A 23,272-nucleotide genomic window follows, 5' to 3' on the forward strand; every position below is an offset into this window, starting at 1 on the left:
AGTTCCACCCTATTGTTTCACAGGAGGGGAAGCTGAGGTCCGGAGAGGTAATGAGACTTGCTGAAGAGTCTGGTCCCATGGAGGAAACGAATCTGATGATGAAACCCATCGTGAAAACTCCACAGAATGACCGAATGTGGTTCCCAGGAGGGCAGTGCTGCAGAGCTGGCGATGGGGAAGGACCCCAGCTTGTCTGTCATTGCCAAGGCAGAGGAAGGCGTGCTCTGGCCCCATGGGACTCAGAAGGGGAAGACACATGGCATTTCCTCTGTCTCTGAGCTCGCAAATCTTTTTTTTGTTTGTTTGTTTGTTTGCTTTTTTTTGAGATGGAGTCTTGCTCTGTTTCCCAGGCTGGAGTGCTGTGGCATGATCTCGGCTCACTGCAACCTTCACCTCCCGGGTTCAAGTGATTCTTCTGCCTCAGCCTCCTGAGTAGCTGGGACTACAGGTGCGCACTACTGTGCCCGGCTAATTTTTGTATTTTTAGTAGAGACGAGGTTTCACCATATTGGTCATGCTTGTCTCGAACTCCTGACCTCGTGATCCCCCTGCCTCAGCCTCCCAAAGTTCTGGGATTACAGGCCTGAGCCACTGTACCTGGCTGAGCTCTCAAATCTTTATGAGCCTGGACAGAGGGCAGAGCCTCTGGTGAGTGATTTGGGAGAGAGAGTAGATCTCCTAGCAGAAGAACTCAGGCATGGTCCTCGCCTAGGACAGGGGTCCACAAGTGCGCATGCTCAGTGCTCACACAAAACTTCCTCTTTGAAGAAATGCCAGCAGACACCTTGGGCCCTCTGCATGCTTGGCTCATGGGCACAGGTGTGTTTTGTCAGTGATTTTGTACTGCAGACCAGTAATATGACTCCCAGTTTGGGAACCTGAGTCTTTGCCATTGTTTTCACAGGACACCTGCTGGCCTCAGGCCACCTACCTTAGGGTCACATTGGCACCTACTAAGTTCCTTCCTTAGTCATCCAAGTGTCCATGTAAGGACGCTGTCTTCCATCCTGACTGAAAGTCAGAGCCTGCACAGGTTAGGTGCTCTATAAATGTTTGTTGGATGAGTGAATGACAGGAGTTGAACGAATGAGTTGAATGAATGAATGACAGGAGGAGGAGCCAGGGGGTACAGAAAGGCTGCCTCAGGAGACAGCTGTGGGTTAAAGTGGAGCTGGCTGTCCTCACACCTCCAACATCCAGCCATTCTATTGAGCGTCCATTGAGCCATATCTGGGCCTGGCCCTGACCTCACAGAGCCTCAGCCCAGCAGTCAGGGGAGGAGCATGAGGTAAATGGCTGCAGGACAGAGAGCTGCGGCAGCTGGAGGCCCTGGGGGACAGTGAGGGATTGCGGGGAGTGAGGGAGACCCAGGATATGCTAAGCAAGGGTGTCCAATCTTTTGGATTCCCCGGGTTACATTGGAAGAATTGTCTTGGGACACACATAAAAAAAACGAACACTGGCCAGACGCAGTGGCTCATGCCTGTAATTCCAGCACTTTGGGAGGCCAATATGGGTGGATCCCCTGAGGTCAGGAGTTTGCAACTAGCCTGTCCAACGCAGCGAAATACTGCCTCTATTAAAAATACAAAAATGAGCTGGGCACAGTGATTCGTGCCTGTAATTCCAGCTACTCGGGAGGCTGAGGCTGCAGAATCGCTTGAACCCAGGAGGCGGAGGTTGCAGTGAGCTGGGATGGTGCCACTGCACCCCAGCCTGGGCGCCAGAGTGAGACTCCATCCCAACAACAACAACAACAACAACAATAAACTTACACTAACGATAGCTGATGAGCTAAAAATATATAGCAAAAAATACCATAATGTTTTAAGTAAGCTTACAAATTTATGCTGGGCCACATTCAGCCTGCAGGCGGAGGGTTGGACAAGCTTGTGCGAAGGTAAAGGATGTCAACGGGCAGGGGTTGACAGGTGATGAATGAAGACCTGGCCTGTCTAGGTAGGGCCAAGGAGAATCAGGTAGGTCAAGGCCAGAGAGCTGAGGGAGATTACCCAGCTGAAGGGACAGGTGGGGAGGGAAGAGAGGGTGGCTTGGGCCATGGGGGCAGCACGTGTGAAGCCTCTGACTTGGGAAGAAACTAAGCAGGTTCCTTAAAAGTCCAGAAAGACCGTGCGTTGGTCTCCTGTTGCTGCTGGAACAAAATACCACAAACTCAGTGCCCTTAAGCAACACATGTTTATTTGACCGTTTTTTATTATAAATGTGAATAGGCCGGGCGCGGTGGCTCAAGCCTGTAATTCCAGCACTTTGGGAGGCCGAGGCGGGTGGATCACGAGTTAGGAGATCGAGACTATCCTGGCTAACATGGTGAAACCCCGTCTCTACTAAAAATACAAAAAACTAGCCGGGCGTGGTGGTGGGCGCCTGTAGTCTCAGCTACTTGGGAGGCTGAGGCGGGAGAATGGCGTGAACCCGGGAGGCGGAGCTTGCAGTGAGCCGAGATCACGCCACTGTACTCCAGCCTGGGAGACACAGCGAGACTCCGTCTCAAAAAAAAAAAAAAAAAAACAACAACAAACAATAAATGTGAATAAATGCACATTTGTTCAAAATATCGTAAGCTCAGTGCTTTAAAACAACACACATTTATCCTCTTGCAGTTCTCTTACGGGTAAGAGTCTACAGTGGGTCCTCAGGGCTGCATTCCTTCTAGAGGGTCTGGGGCAAATTGTTTCCTTGTCTTTTCCAGCTTCTAGGGCACATCACTGCTCCCCATCTGGTGCCGCCATCAGCCTGTCGAGAGCCCGCAGTGCAGCCTCTTCCTTCCTCTCTCTCCCCTTACAAGGATCCCTGTGACTACACTGGGTTCCCTGGATAACCCAAGATAACCTCCATCTCAAGATCCTTAATTTAATCACACCTATAAAATTCCTTCTGAATGTAAACTAACATATTCACAGGTTCCAGGATGAGGATATGGACATTCTAGGAGGGATGAGGAGAGAAAAGTTCTGTGCACTTGACACCTGCTCAGTCACTTACTCCCCTCCTACCCACAATGTGTCTGGTCCTTTCCAGGCAGCTGGGATGGTCAAGGGGCAGGGGCAGGTGGAATCCTATGAGGGCCACTGACTGTGGCTGCCCTCATCTGGTCAGCACTGCTTCACTTTCCACCCACACGCATTAAAAAGTCACTGTGAATGTGAGAGTGACCAGAAACTCAATTGAGCCGGAGTATTGTGTTCAAGGTCAACAGTGCAACCAGATCAACAAGATGGGGTGCACAACCAACAACCAAGGCTCCAGTTGACCAGGGCGGAGGTTCTCCCCAGCTGTTCCCAAAGGAAGATCAAGCCAGTGGGAGTCTATTTCCTATAGCCCTGCTTCAACCCAACCAGGAGTTCTCAAACGTGAGCCACATCAGCTTCACCTGGGGGCTTGTTGAAACACAAATGCTAGGCCCACCCCCTGAGCTTCAGGTGGGGCTGAGAAGCTGGGTTTCTAATGAGTTCCCAGGGGAAGCCAGTGCTGCTGGCCTGGGGACTGAACTTTGGCAACCACGGCACTAGGCTGAGCTAGTCTAATTCTTTTTTGTTTTTTAATTAATTTATTTTTGTTGATACATAATAGTTGTACATACTTTTGAGATACATGTGACCATCTGATACATTTATATAATCAAATCAAAATAATTTGGATATCTGCCACCTTAAATATTTCTTTTCTTTACGCTGGGAATATTCCAATTATTCTCTTCTAGCTATTTTGAAATGCACACTTAATGTTAACTGTACTATCCCTACTGATCTATCAAACTCCAGTTCTTACTTCTAAGTGTATATTTGTACCCATTAACCAACCTCTATTCACCCACCCCTCGCACCCAGCTCTTTCCCGCCTCTGGTAACCACCACTCTATTCTCTATCATCATGATATCCACTTTTTAAGCTCCCACGTATAAGTGAGAACATGCGTTATTTGTCTTTCTGTGCTTGGATTATTTTACATAATGACATTGTTTTACATAATGATTATTTGAACATAATGACCTCCAGTTCCATCCATATTGCTGAAAATGACAAAATTTCACTTTTAATGGTTGAATGATATTTCATTGTCTAGATATATGTACCACATTTTCTGTATCCATTCATCCATTCATGGACACTTACGTTGATTTCATGTTTTGGATATTGTAAATAGTACTGCAGTAAACGTGGTCGTGAGGACATCTGTTTGATATACTGATTTTCTTTCTCTTGGATATATGCTCAGTGATGGGATTGCTGGATCATATGGTAGTTTTAGTTTTTTGGAGAACCTCCATGCAGTTTCTGTAGGGGCTATACTAATTAATTTACATTCCCATCAACATTGTACAAGAGTTCTCCTTTCTCCATATACTCACGGGCATCTGTTATTTCTTGTCATTTTGATAAAAGCCATTCTAACTGGGATAAGGTGATATGTCATTGTGGTTTTGATTTGCCTTTCTCTGATGATTAGTGATATTGAGCATTTTTTCATATATCTGTTGGCCATTTGTGTGCCATCTTTTGAAAACTGTCTATTCAGAACTTTTGCCCATTCAAAAATGGGATCATTTGATTTTTTTCCCATTGACTTGTTTGAGCTTCTTGCATATTCTAGTTATTAGTCTCTTGCCAGTTGGGTAGCTTGTAAGAATGTTCTCCCATTCTGTGGGTCATCTCTTCACTTTGATTGTTTCCCTTGCTGTGCAGAAGAAGCTGTTTGCCTTGATGTAATCCCATTTGTCTATTTTTGCTTTGATTGCCTACGCTTTTGAGGCCTTACACAAAATATCTGCCCCAAACCAATGTTCTGGAGCATTTTTTCAAGTTTTTCTCCTGGTTTCATAATTTCAGGTCTTAGTCTTACACAGAATATCTTTGCCCCATCAATGTTTTGGAGTAATTTTTCAGGTTTTTCTTCTGGCTTCATAATTTCAGGTCTTAGATTTAAGACTTTAAACCACTTTGCTTTTTTTTTTTAATTTTTTAGATGGAATCTCACTCTGTCACCAGGCTGGAGTGCAGTGGCGCGATCTTGGCTCACTGCAATCTCCACCTCCCGGGTTCAAGCAGTTCTCCTGCCTCAGCCTCTCGAGTAGCTAGGACTACGAGCACGTGCTGCCATGCCCAGCTAATTTTTGTATTTTTAGTAGAGACAGGGTTTCACTATGTTGGCCAGGATGGTCTCGATCTTCTGACCTCATGATCTGTCCACCTCAGCCTCCCGAAGTGGTGGCATTACAGGTAGTGAGCCACCGCGCTGGCTCAAGACTTTAAACCACTTTGACTTGATTTTTGTTTACAGTGAAAGATAGGGATCGACTTCCATTCTGCACATGGCTATCCAGATTTTCCAGCACCACTGATGGATGAGACTGTCATTTCCCAGTTGTATACAGGCTTACTGCCTTTGTCAAAAATGAGTTGGCTGCAAATGTGTGAATTTATATCTGAATCTGCTATTCTGTTCCATTGGTTTATATGTCTATTTTTATGCCAGTACCATGCTGATTGGGTTACTATAGGTTTGCATTATATTTGGAAGTCAGGTAGTGTGATGCCTCTAGTTTTGTTCTTTTTGGTCAGGATGGCTTTGGCTATTCATGGTCTGCTGAGGTTCCACATAAAAATTGTAGAATTATTTTTGCTATTTCTGTGAAGAATGCCATTAGTATTTTGATAGGAATTGCACTGAATCTGTAAGTTGCTTTGGGTAGCATTTTCATTTTTAATGACATGAATTCTTCCTATCTATGAGCATAAACTATCCTTCCGTTTTTTCTCATATCCTCTTAAATTTCTTTCACCAGTGTTTTATAGTTTTCCTTGTATTAATCTTTCACATCTGTGGTTAAATGAATTCCTAGGTATTTTATATTCTTTGTCGCTGTTGATAATGGAAGTGATTTCTTTATTTCTTTAACAATCTTTAAGATTGTTTGCTGTTGGCATATATGAATGCTATTAATTTTTGTACGTTGACTTTGTATCCTACAATTTTACTGAAACACACTTTTTGTTAAAGTCTTTAGGTTTTTATAAATATAAGATCATATCATCTGCGTACAAGGTTAATTTGACTTCTTCCTTTCTAACTTGGATGCCCTTTCTTTCTTTCTCTTGGCTTATTGCTCTGCCCAGGACTTCCGGTATTATGTTGAAAAACAGTGGTGAAAGTGAACATCCTGGTCTTGTTCCAGATTTCAGAAGAAAGGCTTTCAATTTCTCCTCATTCAGTATGATGTTGGTTGTGGGTCTGTGAAAAATGCCATTCATGATTTTGAATTGTGTTCCTCTATACCCACTTTGTGGAAAGTTTTTATCTTAAAGAATTGTTGGATTTTATTGAATGATTTTTCAGCATCTATTGAAATGATCATATAAATTCAGTTCTTGGTTCTGCTAACATGATAAATCACATTTATTTATTTTCGTATGTTGAACCATCCTTGCACCACTGAGATGAGTCTTACTTGATGAGTGTAAATGATCTTTTTAATGTGTTACTGATTTCGGATAGCTAGTATTTTTAGAGGATATTCGCATGTGTGTTGATCAGGGATATTGGCCTGTAATTTTCTTTTTTGGTTGTGCCCTTGTCTGGTTTTGGTATTAGAGTAATGCTGGCAGTTCATGTATTTCTATTTTATTTGTAAAATTTATTTGGAATAACAGATTGTGCAGTGAAAATAAACATAGTAAACGTTAGACCTGATGCTCTGGACCCCAGCTCTTGCACAAGCCTCTCACTGTGGAACTTTATTACAAAGCATTAAAATGAGCAGCACTTTGGCAGGGACTAGGACAAATTCTGGGTGAAATGAGACAGAAGGGGGCCAATGGCCCCAGGTCCCAGATGAGTGGAAAAGAGGCTTTTATCAGCTGGGAGCTATGGGAGAACCCCAGGCCCAGTAGGCATTGCTGCAATGACCTCATGGTATGTATGTGTGCATTTGTGTGTGACCACCTGGAAAGTCACAGCTCTCCAGGATGAGCTGTCCTCATAGCAGAGAAAAGTAAAATGTCCCATATCCCTGGCAGGACACATCTCCCAGGAGTTCAGCAAGAAGACATGGGATCTGTGGACAGGAGGGCACTTGATAAAATCCCTCATTTGAGGTTGATGTGAAAAGTTGAACTCAAGATCCTGAGGCCCTACATCCTTCCTACTCCCCACAGGGCTCCTGCTGAGCCAGCCCTGCCTCCCAGATACAAGAGCCCAGGGAGAAGGTGGGAGAGAGGAAAACCCGCTGGGACCTCAGGGCATGGAAGGAGCCCTGGACCTTTCTCCCTGTGATGCCTCCCCTACTCTCACGTTCCTCTGGTCCTGGAGCTTCAGGGACTCCTGCATCCTTTCCTTCCCACAGCCCTGCCTTTGACAAAGCTCCATGCGTTTGCCTCCAGCTGGGTCCCCAACCCCAGGCTCTGGGAGCTGTGAGGAGGCTCAGGGCTCCTGCAGTCTGCAGGAGGAAACCTTGCTCTACATGAACCTGTATGGGTTCTGGGATCCCTTCCTGCACAGGGCCACCTGCAGGTCCCACACATGTATCTTCCCTAGAAGAGCCAATGGGGATGGGCCAGGGCCCCAAACCTTCTCCCAAACTCCACATCCAAAGGAGGGAGAGGGATCACCTGAAGCACAAACCTGGTGTGTGTGCTGGGTGGGTCCTGGCCCCACTGTCTCCTCCTGATCCCAGAGGCCAGGGATGTGGCCACAGGCGCCCTACCAACTCCCTATGCACCTCCAACCCAAGATGAACAAACTCCTGCAGACTCCCAGGCCCACCCAAACTTAAAGAAATTAGGAGAATTCTCCAAGGGGAGAAGACAGCGGCTGCCTCTGTGGTGCTGTGCCCAGGAGGAAGATGATCACTGTTCAAACTGCCTTGGCAAGTTGTTTCAAAGAAATAAAGTCCTTGGATTCTCAGTGTTTTGAATTACGTTGCACTTAATAAATATTAGTTTTACTAATGTTTTCCACTTACCTGTCTGTTTTTATTCAGCAGTGAGAGAGTTCTTCATATTCAACAAAAAGTGATTAAAGGACATGGGATATCTGTCATTTTTCCCCATGGATTATTAAGATCACTCTGCACATTTCATTCTGCATAGTCATTTTTTTCTGACCTGGGCTGCAGTGCTGAGCCACGTGTACTCTGTTGAGTTCATTTTCCAGATTCTTTGCTTTCTGTTTGTCTTCCTCAGTAGCACTGAGAATAGTAGATGGCACATCCCAGGCACTCAGTAAAGATTTTTGAATGAATCAAGGGGAGAGGAGGGACAGGAAGGCACTGCGTGTTGGGGGGTCACATGTGCCAGAATCTTCCCTGAAAACTTGACCCAGAGTCTCCCCTCCAGGGCCTCATGACGCTCCTCAGCACTGGACATGGCAGGATTTTTCTGACTGAGAATCAATGTGCACCTTCTCCTTCCACAGGGAGGTGCTGGTCCGGCTGCTGGGCCCTGTTTTGACTTCCATGCCCCAAGACATTTCTCTGGCTTGCAGGAGGAGATTTGGCGTCTCTTGGATGACAGGGACTCTGGGCCAGACTCCGTTCTCCCTCATTCCCTCCTGAAAAGCCCACTCCTTCCTGTTCCATGAGGCTGTGACGAGCGAGGAGACAGAAATGCACAATTTTCAGAGAGCATCCCTTCCCCTGGCCTCACACCAAGGCTGCTTCCCTCTGACCTGTCCCTTGTCTCTGCATTCAGGATGGATGCGTGCCACCTGTGCTCCCTCCCCAGGACTCCCCACTGGACTGACTCTGTGCTCCTGGGGCAGGGTGGGGCAGTCACTGGTACCTCATGCAGACCAGGGCACACGAACGGCCTTGGGAACTCACAGGGTCATATCCGGGCCCCAGTCCCCCCAGAGTCTCAGGCACAAGGCCATAGCTGTTCAGGGACATGGCTCTGTGAGAGCCAGAGAACCTGGCCCCTGCCCTGCTGCCACCTCCTTCCTCCTCCCTTATTCCAGCCCCACCAGCTTCTCTAGCCACTCACTCCCTGACTTGACTTTGCTCTTTCCCTTAATTCCTCTGGCTCTGTCCAGCCTGTAGTGAGTCCCAAGAACTCCCCCACCCCCAGGGTGCTACAAGCACCTCCCTAGCATCAACTGTCTGCTCCGAGGGTGACCTCCTCAGATCCTTATTGGAGGAAAAAAAGGACAGCCCCTGCTAGGGCAAGAAGTGACCTGACTCAGACAGAAAACAAACTTATAACATCCCAGGCGCAGCCTTGTCAGCTTTCAGGCTGGGCCAGGGGAGCCTGGAAAGGGAAGGCCCCTGCCCCAGAACCTCTCCCAGGGATTCCCATCAACCTGGAACACCTAGGAGAACCAGGGGAGTCAGGTCTTCCTCTGCAAGCCAGGCAAGGTCACCCTGCAGCAGTCCAGGTGCCTCTTTAGGTCCAGAGCAGCAGCTGAGGAGCTCCCCGCTTTGTGCCTTGCTGTATTCACCAGAATGCCTCAGTAGAACTTGGGGAGAATTCCTTCTTTACTGCCGATGACAGAGAAAGGGTGTCCAAGCATCATGGCCATGTTCCAAGGTCCAGGAGAGATGGGCTGATGTTCCTGGGATGCAAAGAGAATGGGCTGCCCTGGTCCTTTCCAGGTTCCCCTGGCCCAGCCTTAGAGCTGAAAAGGCTGCACCTGGAGAGGAAAATGGAAGCTCAGAAATATTCTAGAGACCCCGAGCAAGGGCCTGGAGGAAACTTTGAGATCCCAGTGAGGATTCCGTGAGTGGAGAAGGGATCAGGTCGTCCCTTGAGATGAGCTGTGAAGGCTGCTTTGATCTGGGCAGCAGACAAGCACCTTGAGCAGAACAGGCAACAGGACATGGTAGAATAGCCCTGAAGTGCAGGATTCTCACCAGGGTCCTGGGGGTGGTGCAAGACTCCCTGAATTGGGCAGGAAGGGAAACCTGTCAATCAGTTCTTTCCACGGTTCCAAGACGGCCGAATAGGAACAGCTCTAGTCTACAGCTTCCAGCATGAATGACGCAGAAGATGGGTGATTTCTGGATTTCCAACTGAGGTACCGGGTGCATCTCACGGAGTCTTGTCGGACAGTGGGTGCAGGACAGTTGGTGCAGCCTACTGAGTGCGAGCCAAAGCAGGGTGAGGCATCGCCTCACCTGGGAAGCGCAAGGAGTCAGGGAATTCCCTTTCCTAGCCAATGGAAGCTGTGACAGATGGCACCTGGAAAATGAGGTCACTCCCACCCTAATACTGCCCTTTTCCAATGGTCTTAGCAAATGGCACACCAGGAGATTATATCCCATGCCTGGCTCAGAGGGTCCCATGCCCACAGAGCCTCGCTCGTTGCTAGCACAGCAGTCTGAGATCAAACTGCAAGGTGGCAGGAAGGTTTGGAGATGGGCGCCCGCCATTGCTGAGGCTTGAGTAGGTAAACAAAGAGACGGGGAAGCTCAAACTGGGTGGAGCCCAACACAGCTCAAGGAGGCCTGCCTGCCTCTGTAGATTCCACCTCCGGGGGCAGGGCATAGCTGAACAAAAGGCAGCAGAAAACCCTGTAGACTTAAATGTCCCTGTCTGACAGCTTTGAAGAGAGTAGTGGTTCTCCTAGCACAGAGTCTGAGATCTGAGAACGGACAGACTGCCTCCTCAAGTGGGTCCCTGACCCCTGAGTAGCCTAACTGGGAGGCACCTCCCAGTAGGGGCAGACTGACATCTCACATGGCCGGGTACCCCTCTGAGATGAAGATTCCAGAGGAATGATCAGGCAGCAACATTTGCTGTTCAGCAGTATTTGCTGTTCTGCAGCCTCTGCTGCTGATACCCAGGCAAACAGGGTCTGGAGTGGACCTCCAGCAAACTCCAACAGACCTGCAGCTGAGGGTCCTGACTGTTAGAAGGAAAGCTAACAAACAGAAAGGACATCCACACCAAAATCCCATCTGTACGTCACCATCATCAAAGACCAAAGGTAGATAAAGCCACAAAGATGGGGAAAAAACAGAGCAGAAAAGCTGAAAATTCTAAAAATCAGAGCGCCTCTCCCCCTCCAAAGGAATGCAGCTCCTCACCAGCAACAGAACAAAGCTGGACAGAGAATGACTTTGACGAGTTGAGAGAAGAAAGCTTCAGATGATCAAAATTCTCTGAGCTAAAGGATGAAGTTCAAACCCATTGTAAAGAAGCTAAAAACATTGAAAAAAGAGTAGACGAATGGCTAACTAGAATAACCAGTGTAGTGAAGTCCTTAAATGACCTGATGGAGCTGAAAACCATGGCACAAGAACTACATGATGAATGCACAAGCTTCAATAGTGTGGGGAAATGAAAGAGAGATTACACTGTTACTTTGTCTATGTAGAAAGAAGTAGACATAAGAGACTCCATTTTGTTCTGTACTAAGAGAAATTCTTCTGCCTTGAGATGCTGTTCATCTGTAACCCTAGCCCCAACCTTGTACTCGCAGGCACATGTGCTGTGTTGACTCAAGGTTTAATGGATTTAGGGCTATGCAGGACGAGCTTTGTTAAAAAAGTGCTTAAAGACAATATGCTTGTTGAAAGTCATGCCATTCTCTAATCTCAAGTACCCAAGGACACAATACACTGCGGAAGGCCTCAGGGACCTCTGCCTAGGAAAGCCAGGAATTGTCTGAAGTTTCTCCCTATGTGACAGCCTGAGATAGGGCCTTGTGGGAAAGGAAAGACCTGACTGTACCCCAGTCGGACACCCATAAAGGGTCTGTGCAGAGGAGGATTAGTAAAAGAGGAAGGCCTCTTTGCAGTTAAGATAAGAGGAAGGCATCTGTCTCCTGCTCGTCCCGAGGCAATGGAATGTCTCTGTGTAAAACCCCATGGTATGTTCTATTTACTGAGATAGGAGAAAACGGCCTTAAGGCTGGAAGTGAGACGTGCTAGCCGCAATACTGCTCTTTAATGCACCGAGATGTTTGTATACATGCACATCAAGGCACAGCACCTTTCCTTAAACTTATTTATGACACATAGACTTTTCTTCACATGTTTTCCTGCTGATCCTCTCCTCACTATTACTCTGTTGTCCTGAAACATCCCCCTCTCCGAGATGGTAAAGACAATGGTCAATAAATACTGAAGGAACTCAGAGACCAGTGCCAGCACGGGTCCTCCTTATGCTAAGGGCCGGTCCCCAGGCCTGTTTTTCTTTCTCTATACTTCGTCTCTGTGTCTTATTTCTTTTCTCAGTCTCTCGTTCCACCTGATGAGAAACACCCACAGGTGTGGAAGGGCAGGCCACCCCTTCAAGTAGCCAATTTGATCAACTGGAAAAAGGGGTATCAGTGATTAAAGATCAAAACAATGAAGTGAAGCGGGAAGAGAAGTTTTGAGAAAAAAGAGTAAAAAGAAACGAACAAAGCCTCCAAGAAATATGGTACTATGTGAAAAGAACAAATATATGTCTGATTGGTGTACCTGAAAGTGACGGGGAGAATGGAACCAAGTTGGAAAACACTCTGCAGGATATTACCCAGGAAAACTCCCCCAACCTAGCAAGGCAAGCCAACATTCAAATTCAGGAAATACAGAGAATGCCACAAAGATACTCCTCGAGAAGAGCAACTACAAGACACATAATTGTCAGATTCACCAAAGTTGGAATGAAGGAAAAAATGTTAAGGGCAGGCAGAGAGAAAGGTCAGGTTACCCACAAAGGGAAGCCCATCATACTAACAGAGGATCTGTCAGCAGAAACTCTAAAATCCAGAAGAGAGTGGGGGCCAATATTCAACATTCTTAAAGAAAAGAATTTTCAACCCAGAATTTCATATCCAGCCAAACTAAGCTTTATAAGTGAAGGAGAAATAAAGTCCTTTATAGACAAGCAAATGCTGAGAGATTTTGTCATCACCAGGCCTGCCCTACAAGAGCTCCTGAAAGAAGCACTAAACATGGAAAGGAAGAACCAGTATCAGCCACTGCAAAAACATGCCAAACTGTAAAGATCATTGATATTAGGAAGAAACTGCATCAACTAACGAGTAAAACAACCAGCTAACATCATAATGACAGGATCAAGTTCACACATAGCAATATTAACCTTAAATGTAAATGGGATAAATGCTCCAATTAAAAGACACAGACTGGCAGATTGGATAAAGAGTCAAGACCCATCAGTGTGCTGTATTCAGGAGAGCCATCTCACATGCAGAGACACATATAGACTCAAAATAAAGGGATGGAGAAAGATCTACCAAGCAAATGGAGAACAAAACAAGAAAAAGGATTGCAATCTTAATCTCTGATAAAACAGACTTTTAACCAACAAAGATCAAATGAGACAAGGCCATTACATAATGATAAAGGGATCAATTCAACAAGAAGGGCTAACTATCCTAAATATATATGTACCCAATACAGGAGCAGCCAGATTCATAAAGCAAGTCCTTAGAAACCTACAAAGAGACTCAGACTCCCACACAATAATACTGGGAGACATTAACACCCCACTGTCAACATTAGACAGATCAACGAGACAGGAAGTTAACAAGGATATCCAGGAATTAAACTCAGCTCTGCACCAAGTGGACCTAATAGACATCTACAGAACTCTCCACCCCAAATCAACAGAATATACATTCTTCTCAGCACCACATCACACTTATTCCAAAACTGACCACATAGTTGGAAGTAAAGCACTCCTTAGCAAATGTAAACAAACAGAAATTATAACAAACTGTCTCTCAGACCACAGTGCAATCAAACTAGAACTCAGGATTAAGAAACTCACTCAAAACCACTCAACTACATGGAAATTGAACAACCTGCTCCTGAATGACTACTGGGTACATAATGACATGAAGGCAGAAATAAAGATGTTCTTTGAAACCAATGAGAAAAAAGACAAAACATACCACAATCTCTGGGACACATTTAAAGCAGTGTGTAGAGGGGAATTTCTAGCACTAAATGCCCACAAGAGAAAGCAGGAAAGATCTAAAATTGACACCCTAACATCACAATTAAAATAACTAGAGAAGCAAGAGCAAACACATTCAAACGCTAGCAGAAGTCAAGAAATAACTAAGATCAGAGCAGAACTGAAGGAGATAGAGACACAAAAAACCCTTTAAAAAATCAATGAATCCAGGAGCTGGTTTTTTGAAAAGATCAACAACATTGATAGACCACTAGCAAGACTAATAAAGAAGAAAAGAGAGAAGAATCAAACAGACACCATAAAAAATGATAAAGGGGATATCACCATCTATCCCACAGAAATGCAAACTACCATCGGGGAATACTACAAAGACCTCTACGCAAATAAACTAGAAAATCTGGAAGAAATGGATAAATTCCTGGACACATACACCTTCCCAAGACTAAACCAGGAAGAAGTTGAATCCCTGAATAGACCAATAACAGGCTCTGAAGTTGAGGCAATAATTAAGAGCCTACCAACCAAAAAACATCCAGGACCAGATGGATTCACAGCCAAATTTTATCAGAGGTATAAGGAGGAGCTGGTACCATGCCTTCTGAAACTATTCCAATCAATAGAAAAACAGGGAATCCGGCCAGCATCATCCTAATACCAAAGCCTGGCAGAGACACAACAACAACAAAAAGATAATTTTAGACCAATATCCCTGATGTTCATCGATGTAAAAATCCTCAATAAAATACTGGCAAACCGAATCCAGCAGCACATCAAAAAGCTTATCTACCATGATCAAGTGGGCTTCATCCCTGGGATGCAAGGCTGGTTCCACGTATGTAAATCAATAAACGTAATCCAGCATATAAACAGAACCAAAGACAAAAACCACATGATGATCTCAATAGATGCAGAAAGGCATTTGACAAAATTCAACAGCCCTTCACGCTAAAAACTCTCAATAAATTCGGTATTGATGGGACATATCTCAAAATAGTAAGAGCTATTTATGACAAACCCACAGCCAATATCATACTGAATGGGCAAAAACTGGAAGCATTCCCTTTGAAAACTGGCACAAGACAGGGATGCTCTCTCTCACCATTCCTATTCAACATAGTGTTGGAAGTTCTGGCCAGGGCAATCATGCAGGAGAAAGAAATAAAAGGTATTCAATTAGGAAAAGAGGAAATCAAATTGTCCCTGTTTGCAGATGACATGATTGTATATTTAGGAAACCCCATAATCTCAGCCCAAAATCTCCTTAAGCTGATAAGCAACTTCAGCAAAGTCTCAGGATACAAAATCAATGTGCAAAAATCACAAACATTCTTATACACCAATAACAGACAAACAGAGAGCCAAATCATGAGTGAACTCCCATTCACAATTGCTTCAAAGAGAATAAAATACCTAGGAATCCAACTTACAAGGGATGTGAAGGACCTCTTCAAGGAGAGCTACAAACCACTGCTCAACGAAATAAAAGAGGACACAAACAAATGGAAGAACAGTCCACACTCATGGATAGGAAGAATTAATATCGTGAAAATGGCCATACTGCCCAAGGTAATGTATAGATTCAATGCCATCCCCATCAAGCTACAAATGACTTTCTTCACAGAATTGGAAAAAACTACTGTAAAGTTCATATGGAACCAAAAAAGAGCCTGCATTGCCAAGACAATCCTAAGTCAAAAGAACAAAGCTGGCCGGGCGCGGTGGCTCAAGCCTGTAATCCCAGCACTTTGGGAGGCCGAGACGGGTGGATCACGATGTCAGGAGATCGAGACCATCCTGGCTAACACTGTGAAACCCCGTCTCTACTAAAAATACAAAAAACTAGCCGGGCGAGGTGGCGGGCGCCTGTAGTCCCAGCTACTCCGGAGGCTGAGGCAGGAGAATGGCATAAACCCGGGAGGCGGAGCTTGCAGTGAGCTGAGATCCGGCCACTGTACTCCAGCCCGGGCTACAGAGCAAGACTCCGTCTCAAAAAAAAAAAAAAAAAAAAAAAAGAACAAAGCTGGAGGCATCACACTACCTGACTTCAAATTATACCACAAGGCTACAGTAACCAAAACAGCATGCTACTGGTACCAAAACAGAGATATACACCAACGGAACAGAACAGAGCCCTCAGAAATAATACCGCACATCTACAACCATCTGATCTTTGACAAATCTGACAAAACAAGAAATGGGGAAAGGATTCCCTACTTAATAAATGGTGCTGGGAAAACTGGCTAGCCATATGTAGAAAGCAGAAACTGGATCCCTTCCTTACACCTTATACAAAAATTAATTCAAGATGGATTAAAGACTTAAATGTTAGACCTAAAACCATAAAAACCCTAGAAGAAAACCAAAGCAATACCGTTCAGGCCATAGGCATGGGCAAGAACTTCATGTCTAAAATACCAAAAGCAATGGCAAGAAGAGCCAAAATGGACAAATGGGATCTAATTAAACTACAGAGCTTCTGCACAGCAAAAGAAACTACCATCAGAGTCAAGAGGCAACCTACAGAATGGGAGAAAATTTTTGCAGTCTACTCATCTGACAAAGGGCTAATATCCAGAATCTACAAAGAACTCAAACAAATTTACAAGAAAAAAACAAACAACCCCATCAAAAAGTGGGCAAAGGATATGAACAGACACTTCTCAAAAAGAAGACATTGATGCAGCCAACAGACACATGAAAAAATGCTCATCACCACTGGCCATCAGAGAAATGCACATCAAAACCGCAATGAGATACCATCTCACACCAGTTAGAATGGCAATCATTAAAAAGTCAGGAAACAACAGGCGCTGGAGGGGATGTGGAGAAATAGGAACACTTTTACGCTGTTGGTGGGACTGTAAACTAGTTCAACCATTGTGGAAGACAGTGTGGCGATTCCTCAAGGATCTAGAACTAGAAATACTATTTGACCTAGCCAACCCATTACTAGGTATATACCCAAAGGATTATAAATCATGCTGCTGTAAAGACACATGCACAGGTATGTTTATTGTGGCACTATTCACAATAGCAAACACTTGGAACCAACTCAAATGTCCATCAATGACAGACTGGATTAAGAAAATGTGGCACATATACACCATGGAATACTATGCAGCCATAAAAAAGGATGAGTTTATGTCCTTTGTAGGGACATGGATGAAGCTGGAAACCATCATTCTCAGCAAACTATGGCAAGGATAAAACACCAAACACCGCATGTTCTCATTCATAGGTGGGAACTGAACAATGAGAACACTTGGACACAGGAAGGGGAACGTCACACACCGGGGCTTGTTGAGGGGTTGGGGGAGGGGAGAGGGATAGTAAACACGCTTTACCTTCTAGAGGGGACCAGGACTGTATCTCGTCCCATGCCCTCAAAGACAATATTATGTTTTGAGTCTACAGTGTCTCTTTTGTAATTATTTCCTTTTTAATTTTTGAATTCAATCTGAGTGGAGTCTTCCAATCCTCTGTCTCCTCCCCCACAAAATACTCACCATGTTTTGTGTTGTCTTGGTTCCTTCCCAGGGTCCCATTAGGACACCCAGTCCCATCCTGCCCAGCCCCCACCTCACTTGGTAATTTTGGCCTAATTTCCTCCGGAGAAGCCTGAACCTTTGTCGTGAGATCAATCACACCCTCAGTGGTACCCTTCTTCCACCTGAATGGGCGTATGATCTACCATGTTAGAAAGCATAAATCCCAGGCGACCAGTGGATAAACAGAGATATTTATTCTGCTTTCTTAGGGATGAAATTACTGTCTTCTTAGAGTTGTTTTAGCTCTGAGACATTTCGATAATGTTTATGTGGCCAAATATCTCCCAACAAAGGTTTTGTTTTTTTCTGTCAAATGCCAGAAACAGATTCAACCCTTTCCTGCATCACTATGAAGCTCTCACGTCAGTCAAACTCCATCAGTGTTTGTGGAATAAAGGAAAAATGAGTTGTGGACTTTCACCCTATTATTTATACTTTCACTTTCATAAATGTATATCTGATTCAATCAATTAATCAGAAGAAAGTCACAAGCTCAATCAGGATTAACTGGGTGGAACTTCAGAATCTAATCAGACTCATTTTCTGATTGGAAGTTGGTTGTTGAGAAGGGGAGGATGTGGTTAGAATGGTCCATAAAAGCTCCCAAAGGTGCACAGAAGAGACCCGAAGCCCTGGCGCCTGGAGTACTGCTTGGTTCTCTGAGAGGTCGCAGCACCCTGCAAAGTGAGTCCAGCTCTGGTAAGTCACCCCCTCCTTAGGTTCATGCCCATCTGATCTGCAGCCAGCCAGTCAGGGATGGTGACATGCAGCCCAAGGGGGCAGAGAGTACTTCCTTGTCTGTTTTCAGATGAACGATTTAGGCTTTGATTTTTCCTCTAAATGTAGTTTTGTCTTCATCCCCCAAAATTTGATTTGTCCTTGGTTTTTGTCATTTCAAAATTCATATCGAAGCAGTTTTTTTTTAAACAAAAGATATTAAAAACTTACAACTGGTTGAATTTCTATTTCATGACATTTGAAATTATTGGTTTTTATGCCCTTAAATTATAGTTCATAGACTTGATGGCATTGTGATTTTACATGTTAGGCTCTCATTTTTACTAAAACCTTAAATATTCCATAGACCATTCTCAAGAGTGGAGGCTTTGTTTTGAACATGGGATCAATTTTTTCCCCCTAGATTCCATCCCAAAGTGGGTCATTGTGAGTCTGTGTAAGAGATCAACATTGGAACCTTCATCTGAGAGTTAGAGTTTTTATCCCTAACTTCCACAGGCTCTAGAATACTGTCACGGTGCTTTCACAATTTCTTGTTACAATTTTTCAAAATAAAAAATAATGGCACTGATTCCAAGGAGTCCCTTTAGTCTTCTGCAAGCATGTTAATTGTGGGAACTGAGAATGTAGGCTGTGTGGGGCCACAGGACATTCTCATTCCATTGTTTTAGGGTGGTAAGTGACAAGAAATATTTTCTTGAAAAGGTGGAGCTTAGCTTTCAGGATCCTCAGCAACGCTTCCCAGTGTTACTGAGATTTAGTGCAGCAATGGTTGAAAATGAATGGGCCAGTGGTCACCTTGCCCCTCCTCATTGTTTGGAAGACAATCTTCATGGTACCAGCAGGAGCAGAATTACGGATCTGTGTCCAGAAAGTTCAGAGTGGAATTGGGGTGAACTAATTACCTTTCCACCTCTACCAGAGCAATGGCATTGGCACTAGGAGATGATGAAGTAATGTGATTTGCCATAAAAATCATGCTCTTTCTCTGAAAGTTTTCCACGTAGATTCATCAGCATGAGCCTCCAGGCCCCACCCAGACTCCTGGAGCTGGCTGAGCAGAGTCTGCTGAGGGACGGAGCGTTGGCCATCTCCACCCTGGAGGAGCTGCCCAGGGAGCTCTTTCCCTCACTGTTCATAGAGGCCTTTACCAGGAGATGCTGCGAGACCCTGAAAACTATGGTGCAGGCCTGGCCCTTCACCTGCCTTCCTCTAGGGTCCCTGATGAAGTCACGTCCTCTGGAGACCTTTGGAGCTGTGCTGGAGGGGCTTGATGCACTGCTTGCCCAGAAGGTTCGCCCCAGGTGAGGTGACCCAGCTGGCCAGGTGGGGAGGGCCCAGACATCCAGGGTAGGGTTGGCTGGGTCAGAAGGAGTGGGAGGCCCAAGGGTGGCCCAAAGGCTTCTGATGCGGCTGGCAGGGAAGCTCAGAGAGGCCTTGGCCATTGTCCAGCTCCTCTGGGAAAGGACTGCTCACCATGCAGGGCCCACTGAAGGATCAGGAACCTGCTTCCTCCCAGTGGCAATTGAAGACACTAGCAGTGGGGACCAGGCAGGTTTCAAGGAGAAAGAGGGATGGAGAAAAGACAGAGAGTGGGAGAAGCAGCAGGGAGGGGAGTCACTGATGTCTGGGATGTGGATAAAAGCTCAAATCGTTGAGTAAATCTGGAGCCTCTCTTCTCTTTTACCCACAGGCGGTGGAAACTTCAAGTGCTGGACTTGCGGGATGTGGATGAGAACTTCTGGGGCATATGGTCTGGAGCTTCTGCACCCTCCCCAGAGGCCCTGAGTAAGAGACAAACAGCAGAGAACTGTCCAAGGCTGGGTGGGCAGCAGCCCTTGATGGTGACCCTAGACCTTTGCTTCAAGAATGGGACTCTGGATGAATGCCTCACCCGCTTCTTAGAGTGGGGCAAACAGAGAGAAGGCTTACTGCATGTGTGTTGCAAAGAGCTGCAGATTTTTGGAATGCCCATCCACAGTGTCATAGAGGTCCTGAACATGGTGGAACTAGACTGTATCCGGGAGGTGGAAGTGTGCTGCCCCTGGGAGCTGTCCATTCTTATAAGGTTCGCCCCTTACCTGGGCCAGATGAGGAATCTCCGCAAACTTGTCCTCTTCAACATCCATGTCTCTGCCTGCATTCCCCCAGACAAGAAGGAGCAGTTTGTCACCCAGTTCACCTCTCAGTTCCTCAAGCTGGACTACTTCCAGAAGCTTTACATGCACTCTGTCTCTTTCCTCGAAGGCCACCTGGACCAGCTGCTCAGGTGAGGAAGGATGGTGAGCTTTCTGTGCAGACCACAGCAGAGCCTTTCTCTATTACAGTAAACACCAGGGGGTATGTACTGTGAGCCAGCTTGTGACGAGGTCACAGTGAAGGGGACACAAGAATGTCCATGCATTGTCCTGTTGGCAGCTCTGTCCTAAAATGGGTGTCACACAACCATCCCAATAAGCCAGAGGGATCTCCTGGGCTAGATGCTATAGAGAGGTTGCCATGCTAGGATGCTAGCAACTGCGGGTTCAGATCTAGTGAGAGTACATTTGTGAATTCCTCCCGAGGATGTGTGTCTAAGTTAAGATGATGGGAAATAGGGAGTTGAAGAGGGCACTAAAGAAGAGAAAGCCCATCACACCCCTCTGTTTTAAAATATAAGGTCTGTCCTCACCTGCCTAGTGAACAGGCAAAATCCTGTCTCTCCCTCTGTCAGTAAAATGCTTTGAGCTCCAAGTCAGGTAACTAATGTACGGGAAATACATGATGATGGAATAGAGGGTGAGGGAGCAGGAGTGAAGAAGGGAGAAAGTGATAGACGGTTTGCTGATGATACAGGCGTGTCAGGGACTCCTGCAACCTGGCCACCCCAGCTGATGTTGCAGCATTCCGCCTGGGTTATTCTTTATGTCTGTGTCTCCGTGGTGCTCCTGTGGCCCAGAGATGTGGTTTTCTGCCTGACAGATGAAGAAAGGGAGCCTTAGAATTCATGGGCTTGACCCAGTCACCTGAGTGATGGTGAAGGACTGAGCCTCAATTGGGACTGTCTGGAAGGAGCAGAGTCTCCGTTCCCACACCGCGGGTGCTGACTATCCTCAGATGAGCAGAGCAGCCTTGGGTTGTGGAGACTGTCATCTCTCACCATGAGTTCTTCCCACCACTCTCCTCTAACTCCTCCTTGTTCTCTCCCAGGTGTCTCCAGGCCCCCTTGGAGACGGTCGTCATGACCGACTGCCTGCTGTCAGAGTCGGACTTGAAGCATCTCTCTTGGTGCCCGAGCATCCGTCAGCTAAAGGAGCTGGACCTGAGGGGCATCACACTGACCCATTTCAGCCCTGAGCCCCTCGCCGTTCTGCTAGAGCAAGTTGAGGCCACCCTGCAGACCCTGGACTTAGAGGACTGTGGGATCACGGACTCCCAACTCAGCGTCATCCTGCCTGCCCTGAGCCGCTGCTCCCAGCTCAGCACCTTGAGCTTCTGTGGGAACCTCATCTCCATGGCCGCCCTGGAGAACCTGCTGCGCCACACCGTCGGGCTGAGCAAGCTGAGCCTGGAGCTGTACCCTGCCCCTCTGGAGAGTTATGATGCCCAGGGTGCTCTCTGCTGGGGGAGATTTGCTCAACTTGGGGCTGAGCTGATGAAGACACTGAGGGACTTAAGGCAGCCCAAGACTGTTGTGTTCAGCACTGTCCCCTGCCCTCGCTGTGGCATCAGGGCCTCCTATGACCTGGAGCCCAGTCACTGCCTCTGCTGAATGCCTGTCCATCAGGGTGGATGTATTTAGAGCTTTCTTCTGGTCATTTGGGAACTGAATCCTAGGCCATGAGTGTATGTTAAAGGGAGCACAGACGCACCATGGATGCAGAAGTGGTGGGACTGGGGGAAAAGTTGAGCTGGAGTTGATGGAATCTTTAGAGATCTGTGTCCCAGAGAAACAGAAATGGGAATCTGAACTGCTAGAGTGAAAATCAGGTAGGAGAGACACATGAGAGAGTTACCTCTGCATGGATGGTTGTAAAGAATCGGTCAGAAATAAAGGGAAACTGAATGGAAACTGTCTGGTGTCCTCCATGATTACTTCACCTGGCTTAACAATGTAAACCTAAGAAGTCTCAAGTTACTGATGGAGGAAAGGAGGCACTGATTTGTCTGTGACAAAAGAGTTTCAGCTCCCAGAAATCAAGCCATCAAAAAGGAATTTGATCATTTGGATCAATTCCCTCCTTTTCTTTACTTCTCTCTGGGCATCTGTTACCTTCTTGCTATTCTCTGTGACTACTTAGTGGGTTAATGCACATGAGAGACACACACAGGGCCTGGAGCATTCTAAGTGGAAAGTGAGTGTCAGCCACTGAAGTTCAGCTGCTTCTTCTCAGGGGCCCTCACTTCTGTCCAGATGCCGAGACCCTGTTCACTCCAAATGGGTGGATCCAGAACTCTCAGTTCCTGACCATTATCTGTGCTGGGAAAGGACTTCACTGCCCAAGGCATGGCCCCTGCCCTGGAAGGGGAGCTCCAGACTGTGTGAGCAGCAGCCTCAGGGCATCACCAACCCATGCCTGTCCTCACGGTGGGTAGTGGCCCTTGCTGAATTAAAGCAGTTGTGGCCAATAAAGACATCCAAATTCCCTTTTAGCAAAATGCTTGCATTATGTAGGCATATAATACCTATAACATCGGTGAAAGACCTTTTCTTAACACCTCCCCTTTCTCCCTGTCAGGGAAGACTAGTGCATCGTATTTGGAATCACACATCCTTAGAGGGTGGATAACGATCAAGTGCCTGGGGGTAATTAGTGACCACACCTGTGCTGAAGGACCCTACACAACACGCACCTAAGTGTAGAACCCTGCTGAGGACTCAGGGGCTGGTGCTGTTGGGCATGAAATAGGCAAGAAGCTCAGTTTCCCTGTAAAATAAGGATGATGATGCCCGCCATCCTATGAGACCGTTGTACGACCCAGTGAGATGGTGCATGGTCAGGACTTGGAATGGGGCCTAGCATACAGTAAGAGCTCAATACGTGCATCTTGTTCTCGTTTTCCCTCTCCTAATAGAAGTCCCAGCATTCTTCACCCTTCAATGTCATCTTCCATTCCTGATA

General features: G+C 46.2%; 2 protein-coding genes across 2 annotated transcripts in view; one reads left to right on the forward strand and one right to left on the reverse strand.

The window, feature by feature from the left end:
- Nucleotides 1-23,272, reverse strand: part of DHRS3 (dehydrogenase/reductase 3) — a 1,035,619-nt gene that overhangs the window by 197,807 nt on the left and 814,540 nt on the right. The gene's annotated exons all lie outside the window — the stretch shown is intronic.
- LOC126953129 (PRAME family member 12) lies at nt 19,172-21,989 on the forward strand. Its single transcript, XM_050788507.1, has 3 exons — nt 19,172-19,474; nt 19,864-20,439; nt 21,360-21,989. The coding sequence occupies exons 1-3, from the start codon at nt 19,188-19,190 to the stop codon at nt 21,919-21,921; spliced, it is 1,425 nt and encodes a 474-aa protein (XP_050644464.1). The 5' UTR covers nt 19,172-19,187; the 3' UTR covers nt 21,922-21,989.

Source organism: Macaca thibetana, chromosome 1 (genome assembly GCF_024542745.1).
Source record: "Macaca thibetana thibetana isolate TM-01 chromosome 1, ASM2454274v1, whole genome shotgun sequence".
NCBI classification, from domain to species: domain Eukaryota; kingdom Metazoa; phylum Chordata; class Mammalia; order Primates; family Cercopithecidae; genus Macaca; species Macaca thibetana.